The following is a 25,635-nucleotide window of genomic DNA, read 5'->3' as shown; positions in this document are numbered from 1 at the left end:
ATACTGCTGTAATAGTGAAACAACCACTCCCTGAGGTTTGGGAAAACAAGACAGCAGTGAATTGTAATGTTATCTGTATTAAGGGTCGTTAAACACATACAAATACGATCCACAAAGGGTCTCAGTGGATGTGCCAGCACTTACAAACAAAGATTACACAAAGCAGAGCACCTGCTACATGATGCCTTGAACCAGCACAGCATGTTCAGTTGATATCAAAGTTCTGCTGACAGCATCAACGCCTGAATATCAGTGCCTCCTCAGCACTACACACTAATCCAAATTTATCCCATCAAACCACTTTAGAGAGTCAGAATGGATTTCCCTTCAACAGGGCAGGATAAAACTAAAACATTCCCACAGGTTATACACTCACATTACTCATTCTGCTGTCCGGGCAGGATTAGCCTAGTTTTTGTGGTAGTTTTTGTAAGAAGTTTGAGTAGCAGATATTATTGAGACATTTGTGATTTCATGTACTGATTCAGATGGGATGTGGCCCCTGAAGGTCAAGTGTTTTAGTTCTATGTATCATCAAGGCTTGTATACTGTTTAACAATTTGGTGTCAGTGAGGTTTATTTTTATAGAATCACTTATGCTCACCAAGGTTATATTTATTTATTCAAAAATACGGTGAATGTCATGTCGTTATTGTGCTTTCTGTTTAAGCCATATTTGTGTGTGTACGTTATTGAAGTATTTTAACTGATCAGTGCCGCGATTTTAAGATAAGTTTTCATTGCACTGTTCATTCATGGTTCCGCACCGAAGACAGGTCAGCACAGCACAGCACAAGCTCTATAATATTGCTCTGTTTCGGCCCACTTTCAGTGCATTTGGCTTCCTATATGTCACGCTGAACAACGGATCTCAGTTATGCTGCATCTACTGGCTATTTATTGCTGTAGATATGAAATATGCCGACGCCCTCTTCTGGAGACAGGGCGGGAATATGCAGCTCATTTACATTTAAAGCGATACACTCCAAAACAGCTCATTTTTTTAGACACACCCCCAAAAATGAGTATTTTGGGCTGAAACTTCACAGACACATTCTAGGGACACACACAATACCAATATTACCTCTTGAAAAAGGGGCATAATAGTTGCCGTTTATTAAAAGTTATTGAAGTATATAAATAATATAACAAAAAAATAATATAAGAAAAAAGAACTAAACTAACTATATGGAAAACCAAAAGGAGACCAACTTTCTCATTCAACATAGAAGGCTCAGCAGCAATAATGTCATCACATTGATTTTAAAACAGTATATAAGTATAGCAGCCTATGTAAAGTATAGACTTCATAGTAGGTCTGAGACCACTAGTGCTCCACTCAATCTTAGTCCAACAAACAGAGATAAACAGGCTGTTCAAATCATCCAAACATACCCATCTTATAAATAAAAGCCAGACTGGAGCAGAAGTGTTTTGACGCCGACACAGAGAGACTGTAAAAGTGGTAATTAGTGGGTGAGGTCTGGAGCGGTTTAGACGGAGACTATGTCTAAGTGTAAATGAACATTTACTATGTTTCCCTGTGAAGTCCTTTGTGGTGAACAGACATTAAGTATATATTAAGAGCTAAAACAGAGCTTGATGTTCTAAAATGTGCAGAACATCAGCAATCCCAAAGGTGATGTCAGAATATTTCAACTGCATGATTTGGTGTTATTTATAGATTTGTGAACATACAGTATATTGCTCTGCCATTTGTGTCATCTTCAGACAAAAGTCAGGAGTAACTCAACCCACAAGATCACACAATAGACAATGTGGCATAAAAAAAAAACAGAGTACGGCTGTGTATTGGATCACAAACCCAGATCACAGCGATTAGTGCTGAAGTCTGCCGTTCCATCTCCCTAAAGAGAGGACCTGCCACTGTGACTGTACTGTGTGGGATTACAGGATTAAAACTGCTTTATGAAGCAGCATGTGAGATTGTTCTGTGATCAATGTAGCTTAATATAAATAATAAAAGAGGCCACAGAGAACTCTATTAATTAAATAAAGTCCAACCAAAAAATTGAAAATGTGTCATCATTTACTCACTTTCATGTTTTCAAAGGCAACACAAATACAAAAGCAGCTGTTATGGAGAATGTTCCTGATTGACAACCTTAATCGCTTTTCACTTTCACAGCATCTTTTCCCATATAAAGTAAATGTTAATTAAGGCTGTACATCTTTGGTGTACCACAGAAAATAATACAGTTATGCAGATTTGGAATGGCATAAGCTACCATGAACTAAAAAGAGAGAACAGCATATTTTATATAATGTTAATTTATAAATAATATACTTTTTTATTGATCTATTATTGAAGATTGGAGTACATTTTAAAAGAAAATACTATTTGAATCTCTATTTGAGTATTTTTAGTTTTGTTATAATTCAATGTTGAATTTTACTTGCCATTTATTTGCAAATATTTGAAAAAATGAGGAATTTCTTAGTAAACCATAGAAAAGAAATATTTGCCATTTATTTGCAAATATTTGAAAAAATGAGGAATTTCTTAGTAAACCATAGAAAAGAAAAAAGCATTAGCTTACATAAACTAACAATGAAAAAATATATCTTGTTGTTTGTCCTTTCTCCGATCACAAATGCAAACATGGCTTTATGTTTACGCTGTGCCATATGCAACGTAACATGAAAATAGACAGTATGTGTTATTATAATAAGTAATTATGTCCCCACTGGATGCAACAAATGCCTCGTTTGTAATGGGTTTTATTGTTTTTGTCTCGTTGCATCGGCATCACAGTATGTCACGGGGCATAACATTTCCATCACACGCTTGAGGTATTCAGCCAATCACAACATACTGGATAGCTGGCCAATCAGAGCACACCTCGCTTATCAGTGTAATGACCTTTTGTAAAAATCAATACGTTTCAAAAAGACAGGGCACAGAGGAGCAACAATAATGTACAGTATGTGGAAAATAATGTTTTTTTTTTTGTACCTTAACTTGCAAAAACACATTAAATTAAACCAAATACACAAAATAATATTATTTTTAGCAACCTCATATGACCCCTTTTATTTTCTCTGTATAATAAAGATCTGAAGTATACATCTGAGGTGACACACACAGGAAGCACCCACCAAAATAATTTCCTACAATCCAGAATGCCTGATTATTTAAACTGCAAAAAAAAACACACACACACACACACACAAATAACCCCCTAAACTTACTTTTTCTTCTCAGCACAAACACACAAAGTCTTCCCAACACTCCCTTGCCTGGGGATTAGTGTTTACTCTCATGTTTTTCTTATATGAATGTACTAGGGAGTCACTAAACACTGGCCGCCTCCCAAACTGTACGACTGCCATGGAGGATGAGGGGCTGTGTCCCTATAGACAACAGATCTGGCCTCTCAGCCCTGCTCATCTGGGCCTGCTGTGAGGAATCGGACACAGCTTGTGTACACTAGAGTTTTATGTGCACTGATGCTTCTCTGAAGTCAGCCAAGAGCAGACCCAGAGTTCAACTCAAATAATCAAAGCACGCTGTGGCGTCCAGAGCACCACACCCTGAACAGAGCCTTCAGAATCATGCCTGCGAGGTGATATCATAGAGCCGAGGACAATCCCACAGGGAACCTGACTGGCTGACTGACATGCTCTCTGTGTCAAATTGCGGTCATTTCCAACACTTACAAGAGGAAAGAGGGAAGGCAAGAACACATACTGGCTGGATACAGATGCAGTTGGAGTATGAAGCAGAAAAACAGTGAGAAAAGACAAAACACAAGGCCAAAGGGTGGAGACAACAAAGATGACGGAAGAATAGGGATGAAAATTATACATAACACAATTTTTTTTTTCTTTGATGAATTTAAAGTTCTAAAGAACAGCCTTTGTTTAAAATATAAATATTTTAACATTAATCAATTTGTAACATTAATATGTCTTTACTGTCAATTTTAATCAATTAAATGCATCTCTGTGCTTAATAAAAGTATACATTTCAGTGAAAAGTACCATGTAGACAGATCTTTGTTGTTTGATTAACATGAATTAACAGAGACAAGATTAACAGAGAGCAGGAATATTAGACTGTCACTTTAAGAGCTGGCTGGATCCAATTTAATGTTACACATCTGTTCTTTTTGTCAGCTGTTTGCTTTCACTTAAGACCTAATTTACTGTGTTTAGGAAACTTACAAAGAAGGGCATTTTGACACATACAAGTGTGTACCGTTTAAAGGGGGGGTGCAATGCTATTTCATGCATACTGAGTTTTTTACACTGTTAAAGAGTTGGATTCCCATGCTAAACATGGACAAAGTTTCAAAAATTAAGTTGTACGTTTGTGACGAACCTCTTCCGGTTTGTCACAAGTTTCAGAAAGTTTTTTTTCGAGTATGGCTCTGTGTGACATTAGATGGAGCGGAATTTCCTTATATGGGTGCTAAGGACACTTCTGCCGGAAGAGCGCGCGCTCCCGTATAGAAGAGCACTGAGAGGCTGAGCACAGACATTCACTGATCAGAGCGAGAGCGTCGCGAAAAGTCACAAAAGAAGTGTGTTTTTGGTTGCCAGGGCAAGAAAACCCTGCACAGATTACCAAAAGAGAAACAGCATTAAGGGACCAGTGGATGGAGTTTATTTTTACAGAGCATCAACGGAGTTGTGCAAGTGTTTTTGTTTGTTCCCTGCATTTAGAAGATGTTTGTTTTACAAACGAGGTCCAGTTTGACGCCGGATTTGCACATCGTTTATTTCTTAAGGATAATGCAGTCCCAACGAAAAAGGGTCACGATCGTGTGTTGGAACCACAGGCAGTGAGTAAAACTGCTTCAAATATCTCTGTGTTGTTAACTTAGCTATCAGCGCGTAAGCACATCAAGTAAACAACATGCGATATTGTCATCAAACTGCACTTTCCACATGTACAGCTTAAAAAAAAAAAAAAGACGACATAAAGTGGAACTTAGTCATTTTCCAAAACCGCTTAGCAAATATATACAGTTTCAGTACATACCACATAGAGACGCCTTTGCTGATTCTGCTCTTGTTAAATTTCAGCCTCTGGATCTGTGTCACAGCTTCCACATGCTCTCAACTCAAAAGCCTACTGGTGCTCGTGATTCTTTATCTCCGCCCACACGTCACGCCTCCAGGCACTCGTGTTTTTCCGGGAAAAATCGGTACAGACTATCTTTCTCTTATAAATATAATAAAAATAAAGACTTTTTGGAGTTATGAAGGATGCAGTACTTCTCTATAGGTACTCAAGATTAACAGGATATTGAGTGAAAACGAGCATTTCACCCCCCCCCCCCCCCTTTAAAAATAACTCTGTTCAATGCTGTCTTTCTCTATGAGCAACATCATCATGCTTATTGCGAAATAAGTTCTCTTTCACTGCTGATTGCATTTCAATGGCTTAAAAACATTTGTTTTAAAACTTCAATGTTTAAAAACTTGTGCAATCGATACGTTTTCGTGATGCCACAGCACAGCAATGTCACATGAGCATGTAACGACGATAGAGACGATAGTCTAAAATCACTGAACAATTATGCAATGTTAAACAAAAATAATTATTGATTTTTAAAATAAAATTTATCATGCAAGCAGAGAGATGTCATGACAAATGTTTAGTGATCATTTGAACTCGGATGAATCAATTCAATGCTCACATTTTCATTACGCAGAACTCTTTAAGCAAGGTATTTTTGAGAACTTCACTAAACAAAGTTGTGTGTGCCGCGCAAACCAGCAAAAGATAAAGATGCAAACATGTAGGCCAAGAAGAAAATTTATCTGTATCTAAGTTGATTATTAGCCTGCTCTCTAGAGAAAACTGGTTTGGTTTTTGAGAGACTGAGACGCACAATGCGGCTGTTTGATTTGTGAGTGCGCTGTGCTTATTTCATTCATTCGTATCATATCGTAGCCTAAGGTTTAAATCATTGCCTTTTCAATATATACAAATAATAGAACATGTATGATGTTTTATTATTATCTTGCAAAACTCTGATTTCTGAGAGGTGCACGGAGAGGCAACAGCAATACGGTGTTTGATTTGTGCTAATTTCATTCATAAAGTTTACATTGATTCACTTCATTCAATATTGCATGACTTTAGAGGTCTGTGTATAATATTGCGCTGATCCCCTGGCTCACCTGTTATCTAGCAAACACCAGACTGTGCCAGCTTAAGCCGAATATTCAGGCAGAATTATTCCTTGTCGGTTATTCGTTTTTGAAGCCATTATTCGTGCCATTCTTAATAAAGTATTCTGCTTCGAGCACACCCCTAATTATTACATTACATAATTAAATTTTACATGCAACATAGATAAAAACATAGAAATTAACAGCTACATGCAATATTGCAATCCTAAAATCCCCGTCGTACTTGCAAACTCTTTGCATGCATTATGGTTAATGCATGCAAAGAGTAGTCGATTGTTTCTGACAGCGCAGACTAGTGGTTGAAGTAATCGATCACTCAACTAGTCTATGCAAGCCCTATTGACAATGTTGCTTTATCTTATATTGCCAACAAACCCTTGTGAATAGAAAATTGTATTCCGTATAGTTCCCAGCCATCTGGGTGAATGACAGAAATTGGAATGTTAGCAAGAGAGAAATATTCAAACTGAGAAAAAGAGCAAGATCCACAGGAATAAAGGGGGGGGGTAGCAAGTGAAAAACTGGATAAAGGATAATTACATACAGAGTTCACATGCAGGTTTGTGCTGAACTTCATGTGAACCATCTCTCTCTACCCTCTTAAAATGTCACCCCTGTAGTGGAGGAGAAAGAGCGAGGCTGAGGAGTGAAGATGAGAGTGATAGAAAGAGGATAGGGAGGATGGGAGGAATAGAGCAGAGGATGTGATCCAGCATAGACGATCAAAACAAGCCCAGCAGGAGCACTGGAAGACACACCAGAGACTCAGTAAAGCAAACACCGTACAGGTCAAAGGCCTTCAGAAGTGACCTCATTCTGCACTTAATACCTTCTAATCCTTTATCCCATTACAGTCAGATATTTATATTTATATTTATATTTAACCAAGAGAATAGAATCTAAGTACCTTTCTGGCTGTGCTGTACCACATTACTCTAAGGCGATCTGATGCAAGAGAAGTAGCCATGTGGTTTTTGAACAAGAAAGAGAATGACTCAGTTTACAAAAAGGCATCTCTTTGTTGTTTGTCTGGTTTCAGGTGCACTACTGAACATTTTTGTTTGCTTTTTTAAATCAAAGGAAAAGCTTAAAATGACTTTCTGTGGTAATCAACAACATGCCACAGATGATGTAGCTAAACAGAACATTCATTTTATTGACTGAAATCAACCCTTGTTTAAATCAGCACTGACATCAATTTTTACTGTCTGGCCCAATTAAGTGGTAAAAATGTGGTAATTCCTTGACAAATTGAGGTTACCAGTTGAAATGATTATTGATTGCTGGACTGTTGAAACAGCATGTCTCAGGGACAGAAATCCTGTTTTCTCATAGTGCAGTTGTGACGAGTGGGACGGGGCCAAGAACTGTGGGAATGGAGCGAGGCCGCTGGAGTTTATGAGGATGAGCGACACCTGTGCCACTCACCGTTCTCGAGTCCCACGGAGGATCTCCGGAAGTATAAAGGGAAGAGTACGACAGTGAAGGACAAGAGAAGACCAGCCATGGGTTTTATTTTGTGTTTTGGTTTTGTTTGTGCATGGCATTCTTGGCACGAGGGGCTGTCGCACTGTTTTGTGTTTATTTAGCTATTAAAGTTTTATTTAAATGTTTGCTGGTTCTGACTTACAGACTTTGTTACATTGGTGCCTAAACCCACGGTGCCATCGAGCATGGCAGAGCAGTCTGCCGCCTTGGACCCTTGAGGTGGTGGGCTGGAGTGAGTTGCCAGGGGGATGGATGAGCTCGCTGTCGGCCGTCAGGGATGTGGATTGATGGCTGTCGTCCATGAGGGAGCGGAGGAGTCATCGCTGTTCGCCTGGAGGACGGATCCTGCTGCCGTCTGCCATGATTAGGGAGTAGCAGGGAACGGGGAACTCCTGCCACTGCCCAAATTTGGAGGAGCCGTCATCGTCCACCGGTCTTAGGTCGTTCAAGGTGGTGGGCTGGAGTGCGTTGCCAGGGGGACGGATGAGATCGCTGTCGGCTGTCAGGGATGTGGATTGATGGCTGTCGTCCATGAGGGAGCGGAGGAGTCGTTGCTGTTCGCCTGGAGGACGGATCATGCTGCCGTCCGCCATGATTAGGGAGGAGCAGGGAAAGGGGAACTCCTGCCAGCTGCCCAAATCTGGAGAAGCCGTCACCGTCCACCGGTCTTAGGTCACTTAAGTCGGAGTTAATGAGAATGAGCGAATCCTGCGCCACTCACTGGTCTCGAGTCCCACGGAGAATCTCCGGAAGTATAAAGGGAAGAGTACGACAGTGAAGGACAAGAGAGGACAATGCCTGGGTTTTATTTTGTGTTTTAGTTTTGTTTGTGCATGACAGTCGTCCGCGATGGGCTGTCATGCTGTTTTGTGTTTATTTAGTTATTAAAGTTTTATATATATGTTTGCCGGTTCCCGCCTCCTTCTTCCCGACTTACAAACTTTGTTACAGAAGAATAACACACACATAAACCTAACAGAATCTTACACACAAAGAAAATTATCTCACACATGATAGAACCTTATGACAGGTTTGAAAAGCATTGTAATACCTAGAGATGCTAATCATTTTATAGATATATACTGCATTTATGACATTTAAGCAGCTTTATGTAATTGGATATCAGTTTTGTAATATTGGATTCAACAATAAATGGCAGCATTTTGTAGGCACTTGAACAATTGTGTGCATGCCATATGCTGCAGACACACTATTCACTATACAAGGCTAAAAATAGCCTTTTCAGCAGGTGTTCCATAACTTTTTCATTTGATAATATTAAACAGGTAATTTATTTTTCTGTATATTCACTGTTCATTTCAAATATTGCAATCATGCATTCTGTTTGCTACCTCAATTTGAACTCATGAATTAAACTGATTTTCACAATTCAATTCTGAATGCACAACCAAATGGCGCTTTTTCTATATAATGTGGTTATAAACACACAATTCCACAAACCTGGCTGATTCTAGATACACTCAAATGCACGAGAGTACAAGGGTGCACTACCTGATTAAAAACAGAGCAGAAGTTCCAGACAGACACCACAAGCACCTGCTAAAATAAAAAAAACTGCTTGTTTGACTTAGTGAGACAAAGTGAGCGAACGATATCAAAGTATCAGCAGTGACTGACATATAGAGGTACAAAGACAGACAGCAAAAAGACACAGGTCTTCAATCAGTCTGCAATCAAAACACAAAATTCAAGCCAATGTGTAATATGCTACACCTTTCACATTTAATTCAATGTGATATTTTCTGTTACTGGATCGATATAGGTTTTTCAATGGCTACTGCAAAGGCAAACCGCTATGCATTTCCAGGCTTTTTTTTTTTTTTTCAGATGGATTAGTTTATCCTGTGATGGACAGATGGTCATATAAACAACACACTCTGAGAGATCAGCAGAAGAACACTATCACTAAAGGACAGTTTCACATGAAAGGTTTGTGAGTAGGGTTGGGAATCATTCGAAATTTTCCGGTTCCGGTTCTGATTCCGATATTTAAAAAATAGTTGTAAGGAAAACTGCACAGTACTCAACTACTCAATGCTCAATACTGTTTATTATTTACTGTCAACTTAATTTAAAGGTTGGCAATGTCAAAATTTAACATATATTACAGTATACAAAATTTCCTGTTGCGATTCCGGTTCCATTTAAATGAACTATTATTATAGTTTTTTTTTACTATTTTACCTTCACTGAATGTTTTGTTTTGCTGGAAGGTAGTGAGTAATGTTGAGTAATGCTAGTCCAATCACCATATGCTTCGAAGTTTATGTTTTTTACACCAACAGTAACGTTTTGCTTTCAAGCAGGAAAAAGCTGGTCTGCCAAACAGTCCCTTCAGGGCTGAGACACTTGTTAATTTCCCTAAATTAATTAAATATAAACTGTTATACTTATAACCATGTATACACACTCTCCTGAAAGCCCCTATTTTACAAATAAAAATGCAGTCAAGAGATGGTGTGATACAATGAGTGGTTTCCACATTTTTAAACATTTAAAATGCATGGAAATAAATATTTACTATCACTTTGTTTATCTCTCTTGAAACGACCTTTACACTAAATAATCTAACCCTCATACTTACATAAAAATAGCAGTCTATTTATTTAGTGGTCCAAGTTGAAGTCAGTATGTATATTAATAACAATATGGGACAAATATAATGTCACTTAGTGGTCGCACCAGAACCGTTTTCAGAACCGAAACTTAGAAATTGCTCACGGTTCCTGTTCTTTTAAAAAAAACAGAACCGGTTCTGAATAAGAACCAGTTCTCGGTTCCCAACCCTATCTGTGAGTGACATCACAGTGGTCCGACTAGAGTCTTCATCCACTCGCAAAATGGCATGTATACTATCCATCCATACATTCACAAACCCTCAAAAATATTTTACACACAGGGTTGTGAATTACAATAATGACTTGTGGAAAGAGACACAAAATAACAGCAAACGACGACTCCTCATGTATATTTGAAAAAAATCGTAAGGACAATTATCATTGGGAATTTAGGCTATTGTTCTGCTCACAATGATACTGACAGAAAAGTACCTTCATAATTACAATATTAGCAGCCTAAATGAGAGGAAATGCATTTGGTTTGCAGAATTCTACCATCCACTATTCCCCTAAAAATCCAAGGACTAATTTCACATATTTTATTTTAAAATAAGGCCTAAAGTAAGGCATTGCATGATGTCCCCTGGCATACTGTGCCCACAGTTAAAGACCATCAACAAGAGAATCTTTCTGAAATATCTGTATGAAGATTTTTGACTCCCTCGGGATAACCAAGTATGTTGATGAAAGAAATAAATTATAAATGGAGAGCAGCTTGTTCATTTTTTTTTCTAAACCAGAGAGACATACAAAACATGTCTCTAAATCCATTAATGTCAAGCATGAAGCTGTAACCATGCACAATTATATGCACTGGCATGGTGAAGTAGTTACATTTTGGACTTTTCTCACAGGATGTATTTGAGGAATTGGAAAAACTTTGAATACTGCAGACAAATCCTTTTATAAAGCTTGAAAGCATCCCCACTCTTTGTAGCTGCAAAAAAAAGAGAGAGAGAGAAAGAGAAAAAAAAAGGATACAATTCTTTTTAGTGTACAATGCTTCAGGATTTTTCTTTTTGTGTTCCACAGTGAAATAAAAATTCGTATGGCTTTGGAATGACATGAAAGAACATCAATGAAAAAAAATATAATGTAAAAAATTTAATTTTTTTTGATGAACTTTTCCTTAAATCTCTTACTGAAAAGCACTTCTCTGACAGATTACATGACATTTAGAAATGAAACAGACATCTGTGGAGATTGTCAAAAGGGAAATACAAGGTCAGATTCTTCAGTTAAGCTCTTTTATAAGCTCCTCACCTTCCCAGAAGGCACTCTGAGTGACACTTCCCCTAATGTTCCAAGGACTATTTTTAGATATACAGCATTCAAGTAACCAAATTTTGATGAAAGTGCAGCTGAAAACTACACATAGGAGATACAGGCTCCATCTGCACCTTCTTTCACACTTCATCTGAACCCAGAAGTTATGATTGGAGAAGATAACATGCCACTTACTTAGGCATGAATGAATATAATCAGCATGGCTGATTCTTCAGAGAGAGAGCACAAGGCCAGTTCAAACACTCTAAACACACCACATCATTATCCCTTACTAGAGCTCAATGTATTTGAACTCAAGGAGGAAACCGTTTTTTAAACACCAATGTAATTATACCTCTGAAATCAACTACTTAACCACTAAATGTGCATTTACGTATTCTAAACCTTTAGTTACAGCCGCTGAGAATAAGACTCAGAGGTGCTCATTCATAGCTCAGGAGATTACATTCAGTTCTCAATTATATTTCATTTTAACATCAACTTTTTTTCAGATCTTTCTTATATATAGTATAGCGCCTTAAAGTGAATGTGTGGAATACTGGACAGACAATCCCGTGCTGAGAAAAAGTTATTTATTCCACCTTCAATACCACGACTTAGGTGCCCTTGAGCAAGGCACCGAACCCCCAACTGCTCCCCGGGCGCCGCAGCATAAATGGCTGCCCACTGCTCCGGGTGTGTGTTCACAGTGTGTGTGTGTTCACTGCTCTGTGTGTGTGCACTTCGGATGGGTTAAATGCAGAGCACAAATTCTGAGTATGGGTCACCATACTTGGCTGAATGTCACGTCACGTCACTTTATATTGACCGTTTGAAAAAGTCTGAGTAGTTTATAACATTACTGAGATCTCTTTTGAAAACTGGAGATATGAGATCACTCAGGGGAGTGTTTCCCAAAAGCATAGTTGCTAACTAAGTAAGCAACTTTGTTGGTTGCAATACAATTTCCCATTGCCAACCAACTAAGTTGCTAACACGTTAGCAACTATGCTTTTGGGAAATGCACCCCTGGTTGGTTTGGCAGAAGTCTTAATTTGCTCTCCATATGATCTCCTTGATGTAGAAACAAATGAGATATTAAAGACACCTTTTCATTAATATGGGTCCGTCAAGAGTTTTCCCACACAAATTTCTGAATGCATAGAAAACTTCAAGGTAGACCTGATGAGAATCATGAAAGAAATATCTCAATATACATACAATCAGTTCTATTGTATTTGATGTTTTGCTAGATACAAATGTTTCATTTTTGTTATATATGACATGCTGAAATGATCTCATTCTGCATATTTACCTTTACATTTAGTCATTTAGCAGACGCTTTTATCCAAAGCGACTTACAACGAAAGAGCAATGATATATAAGTGCTATAGCAAGTCTCAGTTGTCTTAAACATAGTAAACGTAGCATGGGGTTTTAAATATAATAAATAAAAATGAAACAAATAGAATATAAAAAGAATAGAGAATGCTAGTGTTGAGTTTTTTTTGAATGTTTTCTTCTGACTTAACTCTAAAGCAACGGTTGTGACCTTTAAAGAATCAGTATTTGACTATAGTGGCATAATGTAATAAGCATGTACTAAGCAATCTTTGTAATGCATGTGTACCTAATTAAAATTTGATTTACAAGATACCCTCCTGAAGATACACGAAGTAGCAGACTAGAAAAGAAACAAACCTAAAACCCATTTTCCCCCAATTTCTGGTTTTTAAGCACTTGATAACAGTAAAGCAAACATTTTAACAAAGAAGGATTGTTCTTCCAACGCCACACTCATGCAATCCGCCTTTAGGTGTTGCTAACGCCACACATAACCTGTTACACGGAGAGGAAAGCGTTACTTACTTGAATCTCCCTTGGCAGTGTTGACATTGATCCCCAGCCCATCCCCGTTCACAGACGCAAGTTCCATTGATACATCTTCCAAAGATGCAGTTTTTATCACAGGTTTTAGAATAGGACCCTTCAGTGCACACTAACAGGTAAAACACCATAAACACGAACAGGTACGTCCTGAGCCCCTGAGTCCCACACAGGGGAGAACACCTCGTGGTGAAGCGTGGAGACATTCTTCTTCTGCCAAAATCAATCCTCCTGTTCTCCTCTGATCTAAGCATTGCGATGAGATGACAGTCTTCATTAGACTTCATTAGCTTTCAAACTGTGAATTTCCACTCCTTGTAGTTTTGTTACAATTTGTAGTTTGTTGTCATCGTCACAATGCAGGGATTTATTATTTCCAATATTTAACGTTAACGTAACTTTCCCCAGTCAGTTTTCGAGGTAAAGCATCTACTTTAGCGCGTTATTCCCCAAAAATTAAAAATCCTTGTCGCCTAAAACCGTGTCATTCCAGAAATAGCGACATTTGAGATAACGTTACAGATGTGCAGTTATGTTAAACTGTGGCTCCACAGTCGCAAAAATAACAGCATCATTTGCAGCTAAAACAATAAGCCGTGCTGCTGTTGCCGTTTCGCCTTTGTTTATCTCAGAGATGCACTCGGAGAAGAATGACAGCGAAACTCTCATCCAAAACAATGTGCAGTTCCCCGCTGCTGCTGCTCCTGCTCCTGCTGAGCTCAGAGCCAACGACGAATCTCACTACGGAAAAGGTTTAGCTTATGAATATTAAGTAGATTACGCTGACGTTGCTTGGTAACCTTGCTCTAGCGTCCATTCGGTCACGTGAGGCAATTAATATTCAAGAGCAGATCCTTTATCATAGTAGGATAGGAAACTAGTCGTTTTATACTTAAAGCGACAGCGCTCCATTATTTTGTGCAGGGGTAATGAAGCTTTAAGAGAACATGCAGATTTGGGCTTGTTTTATTAAGGTCACAACTTAAAGGGATATTGCAGACACACACAAAATTTGTCTATACATTCTACAGAATACAAAAAGATTTTGTCAATATTCTCTCATGATCTTAGCATAAACGTTTATTCTTTCTCTCTCTCTCTCTCTCTCTCTCTCTCTCTCAAGTAAAGATATTACTACTAGACTGCCAGTAAACCATTAGTCTAACTGGAATGTTATGTCTCAAACAAACATCAACAACTCCTGAGAAACATGAGTCATATTTCTGGATCAGCCTCCAGAATATTTATTTTAGATTGTGTAACTAGCTGTAACTGTTTATTTGCAGAATTATCCATTGTTCACTTATCTGAGTTAAATACCTTAAAACAGTTCTAGACGCATAAGTGATACTGCTTTTTGAGGATGATAATGTTCTTTGAAGCATTTGCAGTGATCATAGGACAACAGAAAATGACTCTATATGCCAGGTATCATATAGAGTATATTAAGGAATGTCAACAACATTCTCAGAAGGTCATACTCTCCTCGGCACACTCACAGTGGGAGAAAAATAAAATTATCTCACTCAGGAGAAATGCTCTTTCTCTCTCAGGAAAATTAGATTGGCTCTGTTGATAGAAACCAAGGTAAACAGAGAGATGTGGCATCCTTTGTGTTAATAAGGAAAAAAACTTTGATATTAACCATATTTGTACCATTTTATGTAACCTGACTGTCCCACTGGAAAGGGGCATAACTGAGGTTGATTTCAGGGCATGGGAAGCAAAACCAGACTTTATGGGCTGCTACAACAAGCACTGCTGTTTGAAGATTTGCCAGATGAAAATCAAGCTAATTTCTCGTCAACATACTGAAGAATGACAGCACACACAAGCCCCACTGCTCCTGTAAAGAGCTATAAAAAGAAACTGAAATGGCTTGTCAGTCTCACAAGTATTAAATGCGCTTAATTTAAAACACAAGCCCCATGAGACAGTTTTGGTTTATTTTGCTGTGTTTTACATTTTCCCTCTTGGATAACTTTAAATAGGTCATAGTGAACACATCAGCCAAGGCACCTGCAATGGAAATGGTTGTGGAACAGTGACTAGGAGGATAAACATGTGATAGCACATTCTGTAAACGATTTATAGCAGAAACAGATTATGCAATAGAGCCTACCATCTGTCCTGACAGCATACACACTCTCTTTTGTGAGCTAGTGAGGGGCAGAATCCTCCGTCTGCATGTGTGAAGGGGGCTCAAACATCTGACCTTCTCTTTATTCAAGAATGTTCCTAAAAATCGTCCTACTTTCTCACTCACATTCAGTTTCTCTCTGTTCATGAAATCACTAATCATCCTCTCCAGCTTCACGGATTTACTTTATCTTTTTCTATTTTGTTATTAAACCTACATTTAGAAAGCAGTAACCCAGATAAACACATATACATCACCATCACTGTCAATAGATCTATTGCACAATAACAGAAAGTATTATCCAGAGAGAGGGGGTTAGGTTGCACTGTTTCATCATAGTCTTTATCATGTTACTGATGCAGAAATTATGTGCAGCTGGAGATGAATCACTGAAGAAGTGTCAGCGTGTGTGTTTCTGTGTCTAGTGTTACAATACATTATAGGCTGTCTATGAAGTATTTCACCAGGAGATAATAAAGACGTGTAGGAGCTACATCATTTATCTTTTTAGAATTACATGTTAAGTACCCTATAAATATATGTTATGGAGTGATGTGTGCATTCTAATGACTATCATAAAAAATGAATAATAAGCTGGAGTTCAGTGGTGACTGTTTTTATAGTGCTTTCATATTAATGATGTTATATTAAGGTATATTCTAGCGCCCTCGTGTTGTGAGATACTGAAGGTGCTGTAGGGACACTATACTTTAACATGTGTGAGGCTAGCAGAATCAAAGTAGAGACAGACGACGGAGAATATATTGGACATTTGGGAATATGGCAGTATATTTGGCAGATAAGAATGTATTTGATACATTTATGGTTTGTTTAATTCAGATTGTCCAGATGTAAAATAAAGCAATGATTAGTTTTGTGTTACTCTTAAAGGGATAGTTCACCCAAAAATTAAAGATTCTGTTATTAATTACTCACCCTCATGTCGTTCCAAACACCTAAGGAGAGAGAGCAAGCGCAAATCCTTAGCCCTTAAGACCTTCGTTTGTCTTCCGAACACAAATTAAAATAGTTTTAATGAAATCCAAGAGCTTTCTGACCCTGTATGGACAGCAAAGCACCTACCATGTTCAAGGCCCAGAAATGATATTGTTAAAATAGTCCACATGGCATCGGTGGTTTAACCGTAATGTTATGAAGCCACGATAATAGTTTCTGTTTGCAAAGAAAACAAAAATAAGGACTACTTTTTTAACAGTGTCCTTATACCTTTCTGGGCCTTGAACGTGTCAGTTGCATTGCTTTCTATGTGGGATCAGAAAACTCTCAGATTTGATCAAAAATATCTTAATTTGTGTTCCAAAGATGAATGAAGGTTTTATGGGTTTGAAACGACATGCAGGTGACTAATTAGTGACAGAATTTAGTTTTTTTCTGCTCACTATTGTAAAAAAAATAAAACAAAATAAAGAAAGAAACAGTACGGATCATGTGTGTCAGACTCCATATCTCCTGTTGTGTTTTCCTCCCTTACCTTACATGCTCTAATTTAATGTTTATGCCCATATTTGGTTTTTCCTATTCTTGTCAGTTTTTAGTTCTACTGGTTTGAGCTGGGATTCATTAGTTACTTTGTATTTAAAGTGTGTTCTGCCCTTCATTTCCCATCTGCTGTTAAATGTCATTTCGTGTTCTGTGTTTCCCGTGTTCCTGTTTTCCCAGCTTTGTGTTTATCAAATACTTTGGATTTGCATTACTCCTCACTCTTTGTTCGTGTGCTCCCAATGTGAATCATGACAATGTGTTATTTAACATATTTATATTCAACTTTTTGCCTTCTACCTTTAAAATCCTCTTCGGAAAGCATGACCTCTCACAATCCACATTTCGGACAAAGTCTGCAATGAAACAAACAGTATCCCACTTTGTCAATATGATCTGTGACCTGCAAGCATATCCAATAATCCAGAAACTTTCTCTGCAGGACTTTTTTGCAGATATGATTACTGCTTACTTAATTATTTAGCATCTCTTAATAATGCGACAATCACATTTTAATGTATTTTGAAAGTATGGAATGTATTAGTCATGTAATGACCAAAGAAATTGTATCAGACTGTACTCGCTTGCACCCAAGTGTAGATAAACTAGAGATAAGACTTTTGAAATCCATGAATGAGTGGTTTGAATTTTGTTCATTGCTCAGACCCACAGACCCACAGAAACCTGTATGCCTGTTAACCATTCACACACACTTGTATAGACATAAACACCCACACACTCAAAGGACACTGACCTTATATGCGAAGTAAGATCTGCAGTGTGTCACTGCTTCAGAGACCAACGGCCAGCATGAATCTCAAACTGTGTCTGCTGCTCCTCTTTCTCTGTGCTGTCATTGTTCCTGCAAAGGTGTGTATGAACAGTTGTATACTGATATACCCCATGTTATTATTAAATTACATTGTTGTACTTAACAGATTTTTAATCTGGATGGAATTTAAGTGATTCTATATGTGACCCTGGACCACAAAACCAATCTTAAATCACACGGGAATATTTGTAGCAATAACAAGACATGATGATACATTTTTCTGTCAAAAATTATTACGTTATTAAGTAGAGATTATGTTCCATGAAGATATTTTGTAAATGTTCTGCCATAAATACATGAAAACGTAATTATTGATTAGTAACATGCATTGCTATTGACTTTATTTGGACAACATTAAAGGCGATTTTCTCAATATTTAGATATTTTTGCACCCTCTGATTCCAGATTTTCAAATAGTTGTATCTCGGCCAAATATCATCCTAACAAACCACACATCAATGGAAAGCTAATTTATTCAGTTTTCAGATGTTGTATCAATCTCAACATCAAATTGCAGTATGAAATATGTTTTCATACAGTCTAATGTGTGAATATCAGCTTTTAATCACATTTAGCTGGTCTTAATAAAATAGTGCATTTCCTGAGCAGTTTCTTATCTCTCAACAGTTGAATAAAGAAAAACATGATAAACATGATAAGCTTGAGGAACGTGGGAAACATGGGCAACATGAGAAACCCGGACCACAAGATAAACCTGAGAGACCTGGTGGTAGACATCGTGCAAAGAGAGGCAAAGAAAGACTGGCGAGTAAGTGGTCACCTTTTGGAGTTGAAATATAATACGTATCCATATTTATATGTCTTTAAATCCAAATGTCCTATTTACAACTTATGATATCAGTCCTGAAGGCTGAGTTTGAAAGCTCACGTGACTCTGATGATGACGACGATGCAAACGATTGGCTGTTTGAGCTTCAAGGTGTAAGAGGTATGATTCATTAAACAGATTTCTTACTCATATTGTGCATACTACCGTATACATCTGGGGTTAGCATGTTTATTATTTTGATTTAATTTTTTTAGAGGAAATGGATACTTTTATTCAACAAGGACACATTAAATTAATTAAAAGTAACAGTAAAGACACTTCTAATATTACAAAAGATCTTTGATTTCAAATAATTTAAATAAATACTGTTCTATTCATCAGAGGATCCTGAAGAAGAGAATAGCATGCTTTCCACAACAATATTAAGCAACATTAATGTTTTCACCATTGAAAAGAATAATAATCTGAAGAATTTTTTTCTTTAGCACCAAATCAGAATATTATAATTATTTTAGGATCCAGTGATACAGAAGACTGGAGTAGTAGCTACTGAAAATTCAACGTTGCCATTGATGGAATAAATTAGGTTTTAAAATATCTTACAAAAATAATGCAAATAAACATTTCCCCTTTTGGTTATTCAGGAAAATGCAGTCCAAATCCATGCCTGAATGGGGGGCAGTGTGAAGAAAAGAAAGATCAATTCATATGCAAATGCCCAAAGCAATTTGTAGGTAGAAGATGCCAGAGAGGTATGAGTTAACTTCACACCACCTGCTCATATACAGTAGACCACTGAAGTTTTGAGAAACATTTGATGTTTGTTTTAGGGAAAAGGGTTTGCAAGAGTGGAGCATGTGGGACAGGACTGTGTCTTCTGACCCAGTCTCCTCCCTACTATAAGTGCAAGTGTATTCCACCATTTGCACCACCAAACTGCAAAATACGTAAGACACACTGCACTGGACTCAAGCTGCACCAAAACACTGTTTCTTGATCTTCTGATGTGGTTCTAGAATGCTCAGGCCAAAGAGTAAAATTGGTCTACAACTAAATCAGATTTCTATGCGCTGAAGATATGTGGGTTTTACATGAAACAGTAATTAAAAGTTAATTAAAGCTCACGATGCAGGGTAGTCCAAAAAACAGTCCTTTATTGATATAACCAGGAGAAAGCGGTAGCACGACACACTGACACATCTAATAGCAGATGAAGGACCAGGGGACGACACAGGACTTAAATTTTGCAGACAAACAAGATAATAAATCAGACACAGGTGGAAGCAAATAAACTAATCAAGGAGCACAGGAAAACTATGGGGAGCAAAGCAAAACATAACAGAAATGTCACAGTAAATGTTCTGTTAATGATTTTTGCCTTTTTGTTTAGCTACTCCATGTAATCCAAACCCGTGTCAGAATAACGGCAGATGTGTTGTAGACGACGGTGATTTTGAGTGCATCTGTCCTGATGGTTACAGTGGACAATACTGTAAAGTAGGTGAGTGTGTGATTACAGAGACACTGCTTTTCTTTCCTCAGATGAATTTCTGTGTACAAAAGATTCTGAATTTAAAACATAATTTAGAAATGTAAAGCATTTTAGTGGTTTATATATATATATATATATATATATATTTATATATATATATATAAAAACCACTAAAATGCTTTACATTTCTAAAATATAATATATATATATATATATATATATATATATATATATATATATATATATATATATATATATATATATATATATATATATATTATTTGGCACTTCGTACATAATGTAAATAACAACAATAAAATGTCAATGTCTGTTACTGATAAAAATTGTTTTTTATTACTTTGGGGTTTCAAAGTTCTTGATACTTGTTCTTTTTTTTCAGTTCACTTTACAGACAAAGAAAAATATTTAAGAAACACATTTTAAAGTTGTTTTTACAACTGTGTTTAATTACAAATGAAAAGTGTAAATTATAACCTTTATTATATCCTTATAAAAAAAAAATACTGTACAAAATGTCACACACTGTAATTGTTTAGTCATTTGAATCAGTAAATCAAGAATCATATATTTGAACCCCTTTCTGACCCAGATGTATTAAATTACATGAACTAACATTGCTAAACCTGCATTGACTTTGATTTTTAGTTCTTATTCACATGCTACACTTTTTCCACAGCAACAACTACCGTAACAATTATTATATTTTTTTTCTGTGGATTAAATTTGAATTTACACAATTATTATTGTCATATATTAAAAATAAAATTCTCATGACTGCCATTTGTTTTCTTTCCATACCTGCTGATGTTTGAATCTGAACTTTTATTAGACACATTCTCTTGAGGGTCTCAAAGTTTCTTTTATGTGATATTTTTTGTTTTACGGTTTTCTCACAACATGACAACATGATCCCACAATCTCACTGTGCTGTGACTGTATCCTCAGGCCCTGATGACTGCTATGAGGGGGATGGACAGTCATACAGAGGGAAGGTGTCTGAGACAGAAGATGGGGATGAGTGTCTCGACTGGAACTCTGAGTTCATTCTGGATAAAGGAGTTTTTCCTTCAGTGACATTTGCATCTACTGAAGGCTTGGGACCGCATAACTTCTGCAGGTTACAAACATGTGTGGACTAAGAGCCTAGGACTCACATTAATTATTGAGAAGCAGTACTTTCATTGTATGTGAAAACATTTAGCATTTTTTGAATCCTAAAACTTTAATTAACATGTATATATCTTAATGCCAGATTTTCAATCTGGTCTCAGACTTTTGGACTGCACTGAATATACACATGATGAATATGCACAAAAACACATTCATGTAGCTGGGCTTCATCTGCAGTGGACTTGTAATCATGGTAACCTTCAACTCAACTGCAAATTCTTCATTACAGAAACCCTGATGGAGATAAGAAGCCATGGTGCTTTATAAAGAAGGACAAGAAACTTCGATGGGATCATTGTAATGTCAGAAAATGTCCCATGACAGGTAAGACTGATGATAAAGATACAGTGTGGTTTCTAATCTACTGTAAATACACTGAACAAAATTATAAATGCAACACTTTTGTTTTGCCCCCATTTTTCATGAGCTGAACTCAAAGATCTAAAACTTTTCTATGTACACAAAAGGCCTATTTCTCTCAAATATTGTTCAGAAATCTGTCTAAATCTGTGTTAGTGAGCACTTCTCCTTTGCTGAGATAATCCATCCCCCACACAGGTGTGTCATATCAAGATGCTGATTAGAAATCATGATTATTGCACAGGTGTGCCTTAGGCTGATCACAATAAAAGGCCACTCTAAAATGTGAAGTTTTATCACACAGCACAATGCCAAAGATGTTGCAGGTTTTTAATGGAGCATGCAATTGGCATGCTGACTGCAGGAATGTCCACCAGAGTTGTTGCCCGTGAATTAAATGTTCATTTCTCTACCATAAGCCGTCTCAATAGGTGTTTCAGAAAATTTGGCAGTACATACAACTAGCCTCACAACCGTAGACCATGTGTAACCACACAAGCCCAAGACCTTCACATCCAGCATCTTCACCTCCAAGATCGTCTGAGACCAACCACCCTACAGCTGCTGCAACAATCGCCAATATCCAGCAGCTTAACACAGCCATTGAAGAAGAGTGGAACAACATTCCACAGGCCACAATCAACAACCTGATCAACTCTATGCAAAGGAGATGTGTTGCACTGTGTGAGGCAAATGGTGGTCACACCAGATACTGACTGGTTTTCGGACCCCCCAGTACAGTAAAATTGCACTTTTAAAGTGGACTTTTATTGTGGCCAGCCTAAGGCACACCTGTGTAATAATCATGCTTTCTAATCAACATCTTGATATGCCACACCTGTGAGGTGGATAGATGATCTCCGCAAAGGAGACGTGCTCACTAACTCAGATTTAGACAGATTTGAGAACAATATTTGAGAGAAATAGACCTTTTGTGTACATAGAAATAGTCTTAGATCTTTGAGTTCAGCTCATAAAAAAATGGGGGCAAAAACAAAAGTGTTGCATTTACAATTTTTGTTCAATATACTTTCACATAATGAACTCTAACTCAACAACTCAAACAGCATGCTTTTGCCCTTTAAATTACATGGCCTTTAGAGTCATTTGAATGAATAAATCAAGAATCATATCTTTGAACCCTCTCTGACCAGATACATCAGTAAATGTATTAAATTCCATGACCTAGCATGATCTGTAGATACATCAGTAGATGTATTAAATTACATGATCTAACTTTGCTAAACCGGCATCGAATTCAACTACCATAAAAATGGTGTCCACAGCTCGACCCACCACAGCTGAATTCTTAGGCAGTATTCCACCAAAAGAAACTCCTCTCCAACCAACCGTACCAGCTAAGACAGGTAAGACTTCCTCATCATTGCCCAGATGCCATGTCTGGTAAAACTGATGACAGTGCAGTAGCATGGTTTAAAATTCCGTTATGTTCCATTGAAAGCTTAAACCAAAAGCTGTAACTTTAACAATAGTAATTTGAATGATATTATCATTCTAAATCTAATGTAGCACGATAACTTTTTGTTTTACTGTTTGTATGACTCTGATTGTCTTTGTAAGGTATGGCGGTGACAAGTGACTGTTTTTATGAGTGAATCATTGAATCATTTATTCAACCGATGCGTTCAAATAAGATGCATATACTTCAGAGACATTTTGGTGAAATCAAAAGTCATGTAGTGTATTCCAGTCTTAATTGTCAATATTATGTCTAAAATCTATGCAAATCCTCATACTTTATTTCCACAAATGTCACATACCAGATGGCAGCATAACCCCAGAGAGCACCAGTTCAGCCCAGATAGCCCCTGCTACTGTCCCACCAGTCACTTTACCAAAGAACTATACTTTAACAAAGAATTTTCTAACCTGTGGTAAACCTGAGCCGAAAAAACAACTTAACCGGATTTACGGAGGTCTTAAAGCTATTCCTGGAGCCCATCCATGGCAAGTATCAGTCCAGGTTAGGCCTAAGGGAACCATCCAAGACTACAGACACATCTGTGGAGGCACCCTTATCAAGCCTTGTTGGGTGCTGACTGCTGCCCACTGTATGTAAGTATGGCCTTTAGTAGGCTACAGTATTAAAGTACATAATCCACCCATTGAACACAGAACAATTCAAAAACTCGATCATGAACACTGTTAACTGCTTCAGTTAATATCTATCTGAATTTAAGAGCTTTTAATATTAAATCTGACTTCTTATCTGCATTATTTCAATATTCTTCAATGTTTCTTTGTGGTTAATAAATTGGAAAATTGTCTCCTAACAATATATTTAGTTTCACATTAAAATGAAAATGAAGTATAATGGTTTTATTATATTTTGTTGTGTGTACAGTGATAAAAAGCATGAATACAGAGTTCTATTGGGAGGACTAAATTTGATACAAAAAGAGCAAACAGATCAGACCGTGGTGGTTGAGGACACCATCATCCATGAGAAGTATAAGGAAACCCCTGATGTTGTCTACAATGATATTGGTGAGTATGTAGACATTCATTTGCACAAATTGTCTCCATCCGCTTTGCACTATTTTGAGTGTGAGCCATTTTTTTGTTGAAATTATGTAGCACTCATTCAAACCAATATGCAGTGCAATAAGTATTGTACAACTGGTATAGGTTACCCATAATTTGTTGTTGGTGTCTCATGCAAAGAAAACAACTGAACTAAAAGTTCTTCTGTAGGATTCTTTATTTAGGCAAAATTTCCGGAAACACACAAGACAGGAGAAACCCCAGCATTAAATCAGAAAAAGATCAAAAAGCACAGACAAGGGCAGGGGAATGAGAATCGAATAATAATGGCCTGATTGAAATAAGAATTTCAGAAGAAAAGACCCCCAAAATGTTAATTTGATCATTATTTTTTTTTTAATATATATTCCATGCAATTAATCTGGCTATTTAGTGATAAAAATCATGAGAAGCTCAAAAAACTACTTAAAATCTACACTTTTTATTTTCTTGTATTTTCTATTTTGTTTTTAATTCTTTCTTGTGGTGCAGCTCTTTTAAAACTGAAAACTACTAATGGAGAATGTGCTAAGGAAACTCAGTTTGTGAAGGCCGCCTGCTTGCCCAAAGAACCGTTTGCAGATGGAACAGAATGCAGAATTTCTGGATGGGGAGCCACAGAGACGTGTATGTTTCCATATGTCTATTTCTGAATTTGTGTTGAACTATGAAATGACTGAATCTGTTCTCTTTTCCTTCCTGTCTGTAGCGATGTATGGCTCTATGCATTTGCTTGATGCACAGGTTTTGCTGATTTCTCAGGAGGCTTGTTCCAGCAAAAACGTATATGCATCTTTGCTGGATGATGGCATGTTTTGCGCTGGTTATCTCAAGGGAGGAGTAGATTCCTGTCAGGTGGGTCATCATTTTAACTGTATAATGTTGTTTACCATAATTAAATGGAAATGGCACTGCTGTAACAATGACATTACCGTTCAACTCTCTTTTATGGCAGGGTGACTCTGGTGGACCTTTAACCTGTGAGCGAAATCAAACACACTATATCTATGGTGTAGTGAGCTGGGGAGACAATTGTGGGGAGAAGAACAAGCCTGGCGTCTATACCAGAGTCCTTAAATATTTGGATTGGATCAATAAAAAAATTAGTGTCCCACAGTAGCATGTCTATGAAATATTAACCACGGCCACAGTGTTTTCTGTTTGAGATAATTCTTCTGATGAATTAAAAAAAGCTTGCGTCATCGTGTTATTCTTTTTTTATCTTCAGTGTGTGACAGCGGGATAAATACATCATAATTTGTTTTCAAATTTTAAAACACACAAATATCTTCCAGTTACAGAAGTTATCTTCACATTAAAATGTTCATAAGTTTGTAG

The 25,635-nt window shown here is 37.2% G+C and overlaps 2 protein-coding genes across 3 annotated transcripts in view; one reads left to right on the top strand and one right to left on the bottom strand.

Moving 5' to 3' along the window:
* Positions 1–14,175, bottom strand: part of atrnl1a (attractin-like 1a) — a 300,556-nt gene extending 286,381 nt beyond the window's left edge. For both annotated transcript variants that reach the window (XM_026224245.1, XM_026224246.1), the window contains exon 1: positions 13,431–14,175. In XM_026224245.1, the coding sequence (XP_026080030.1) occupies positions 13,431–13,735 (305 nt within the window). In that variant the 5' untranslated portion in view covers positions 13,736–14,175. The remainder of the gene's footprint in view (positions 1–13,430) is intronic.
* A 3,603-nt stretch (positions 14,176–17,778) lies between these two features.
* On the top strand, positions 17,779–25,500 carry LOC113057136 (hyaluronan-binding protein 2). The gene is made up of 14 exons (XM_026224244.1): positions 17,779–17,958; positions 18,548–18,689; positions 18,783–18,869; positions 19,355–19,462; positions 19,541–19,657; positions 20,101–20,211; positions 21,169–21,340; positions 21,623–21,717; positions 23,040–23,120; positions 23,538–23,829; positions 24,119–24,261; positions 24,790–24,924; positions 25,007–25,152; positions 25,253–25,500. The coding sequence occupies exons 1-14, from the start codon at positions 17,848–17,850 to the stop codon at positions 25,415–25,417; spliced, it is 1,905 nt and encodes a 634-aa protein (XP_026080029.1). The 5' UTR covers positions 17,779–17,847; the 3' UTR covers positions 25,418–25,500.
* Positions 25,501–25,635: the final 135 nt, after the last annotated feature.

The sequence above is a fragment of the Carassius auratus genome, chromosome 38 (genome assembly GCF_003368295.1).
Source record: "Carassius auratus strain Wakin chromosome 38, ASM336829v1, whole genome shotgun sequence".
In the NCBI taxonomy this organism is placed as follows: domain Eukaryota; kingdom Metazoa; phylum Chordata; class Actinopteri; order Cypriniformes; family Cyprinidae; genus Carassius; species Carassius auratus.
The sequence above is the reverse complement of the archived record's forward strand: the minus strand, read 5'-3'. Positions and strand labels throughout refer to the sequence as shown.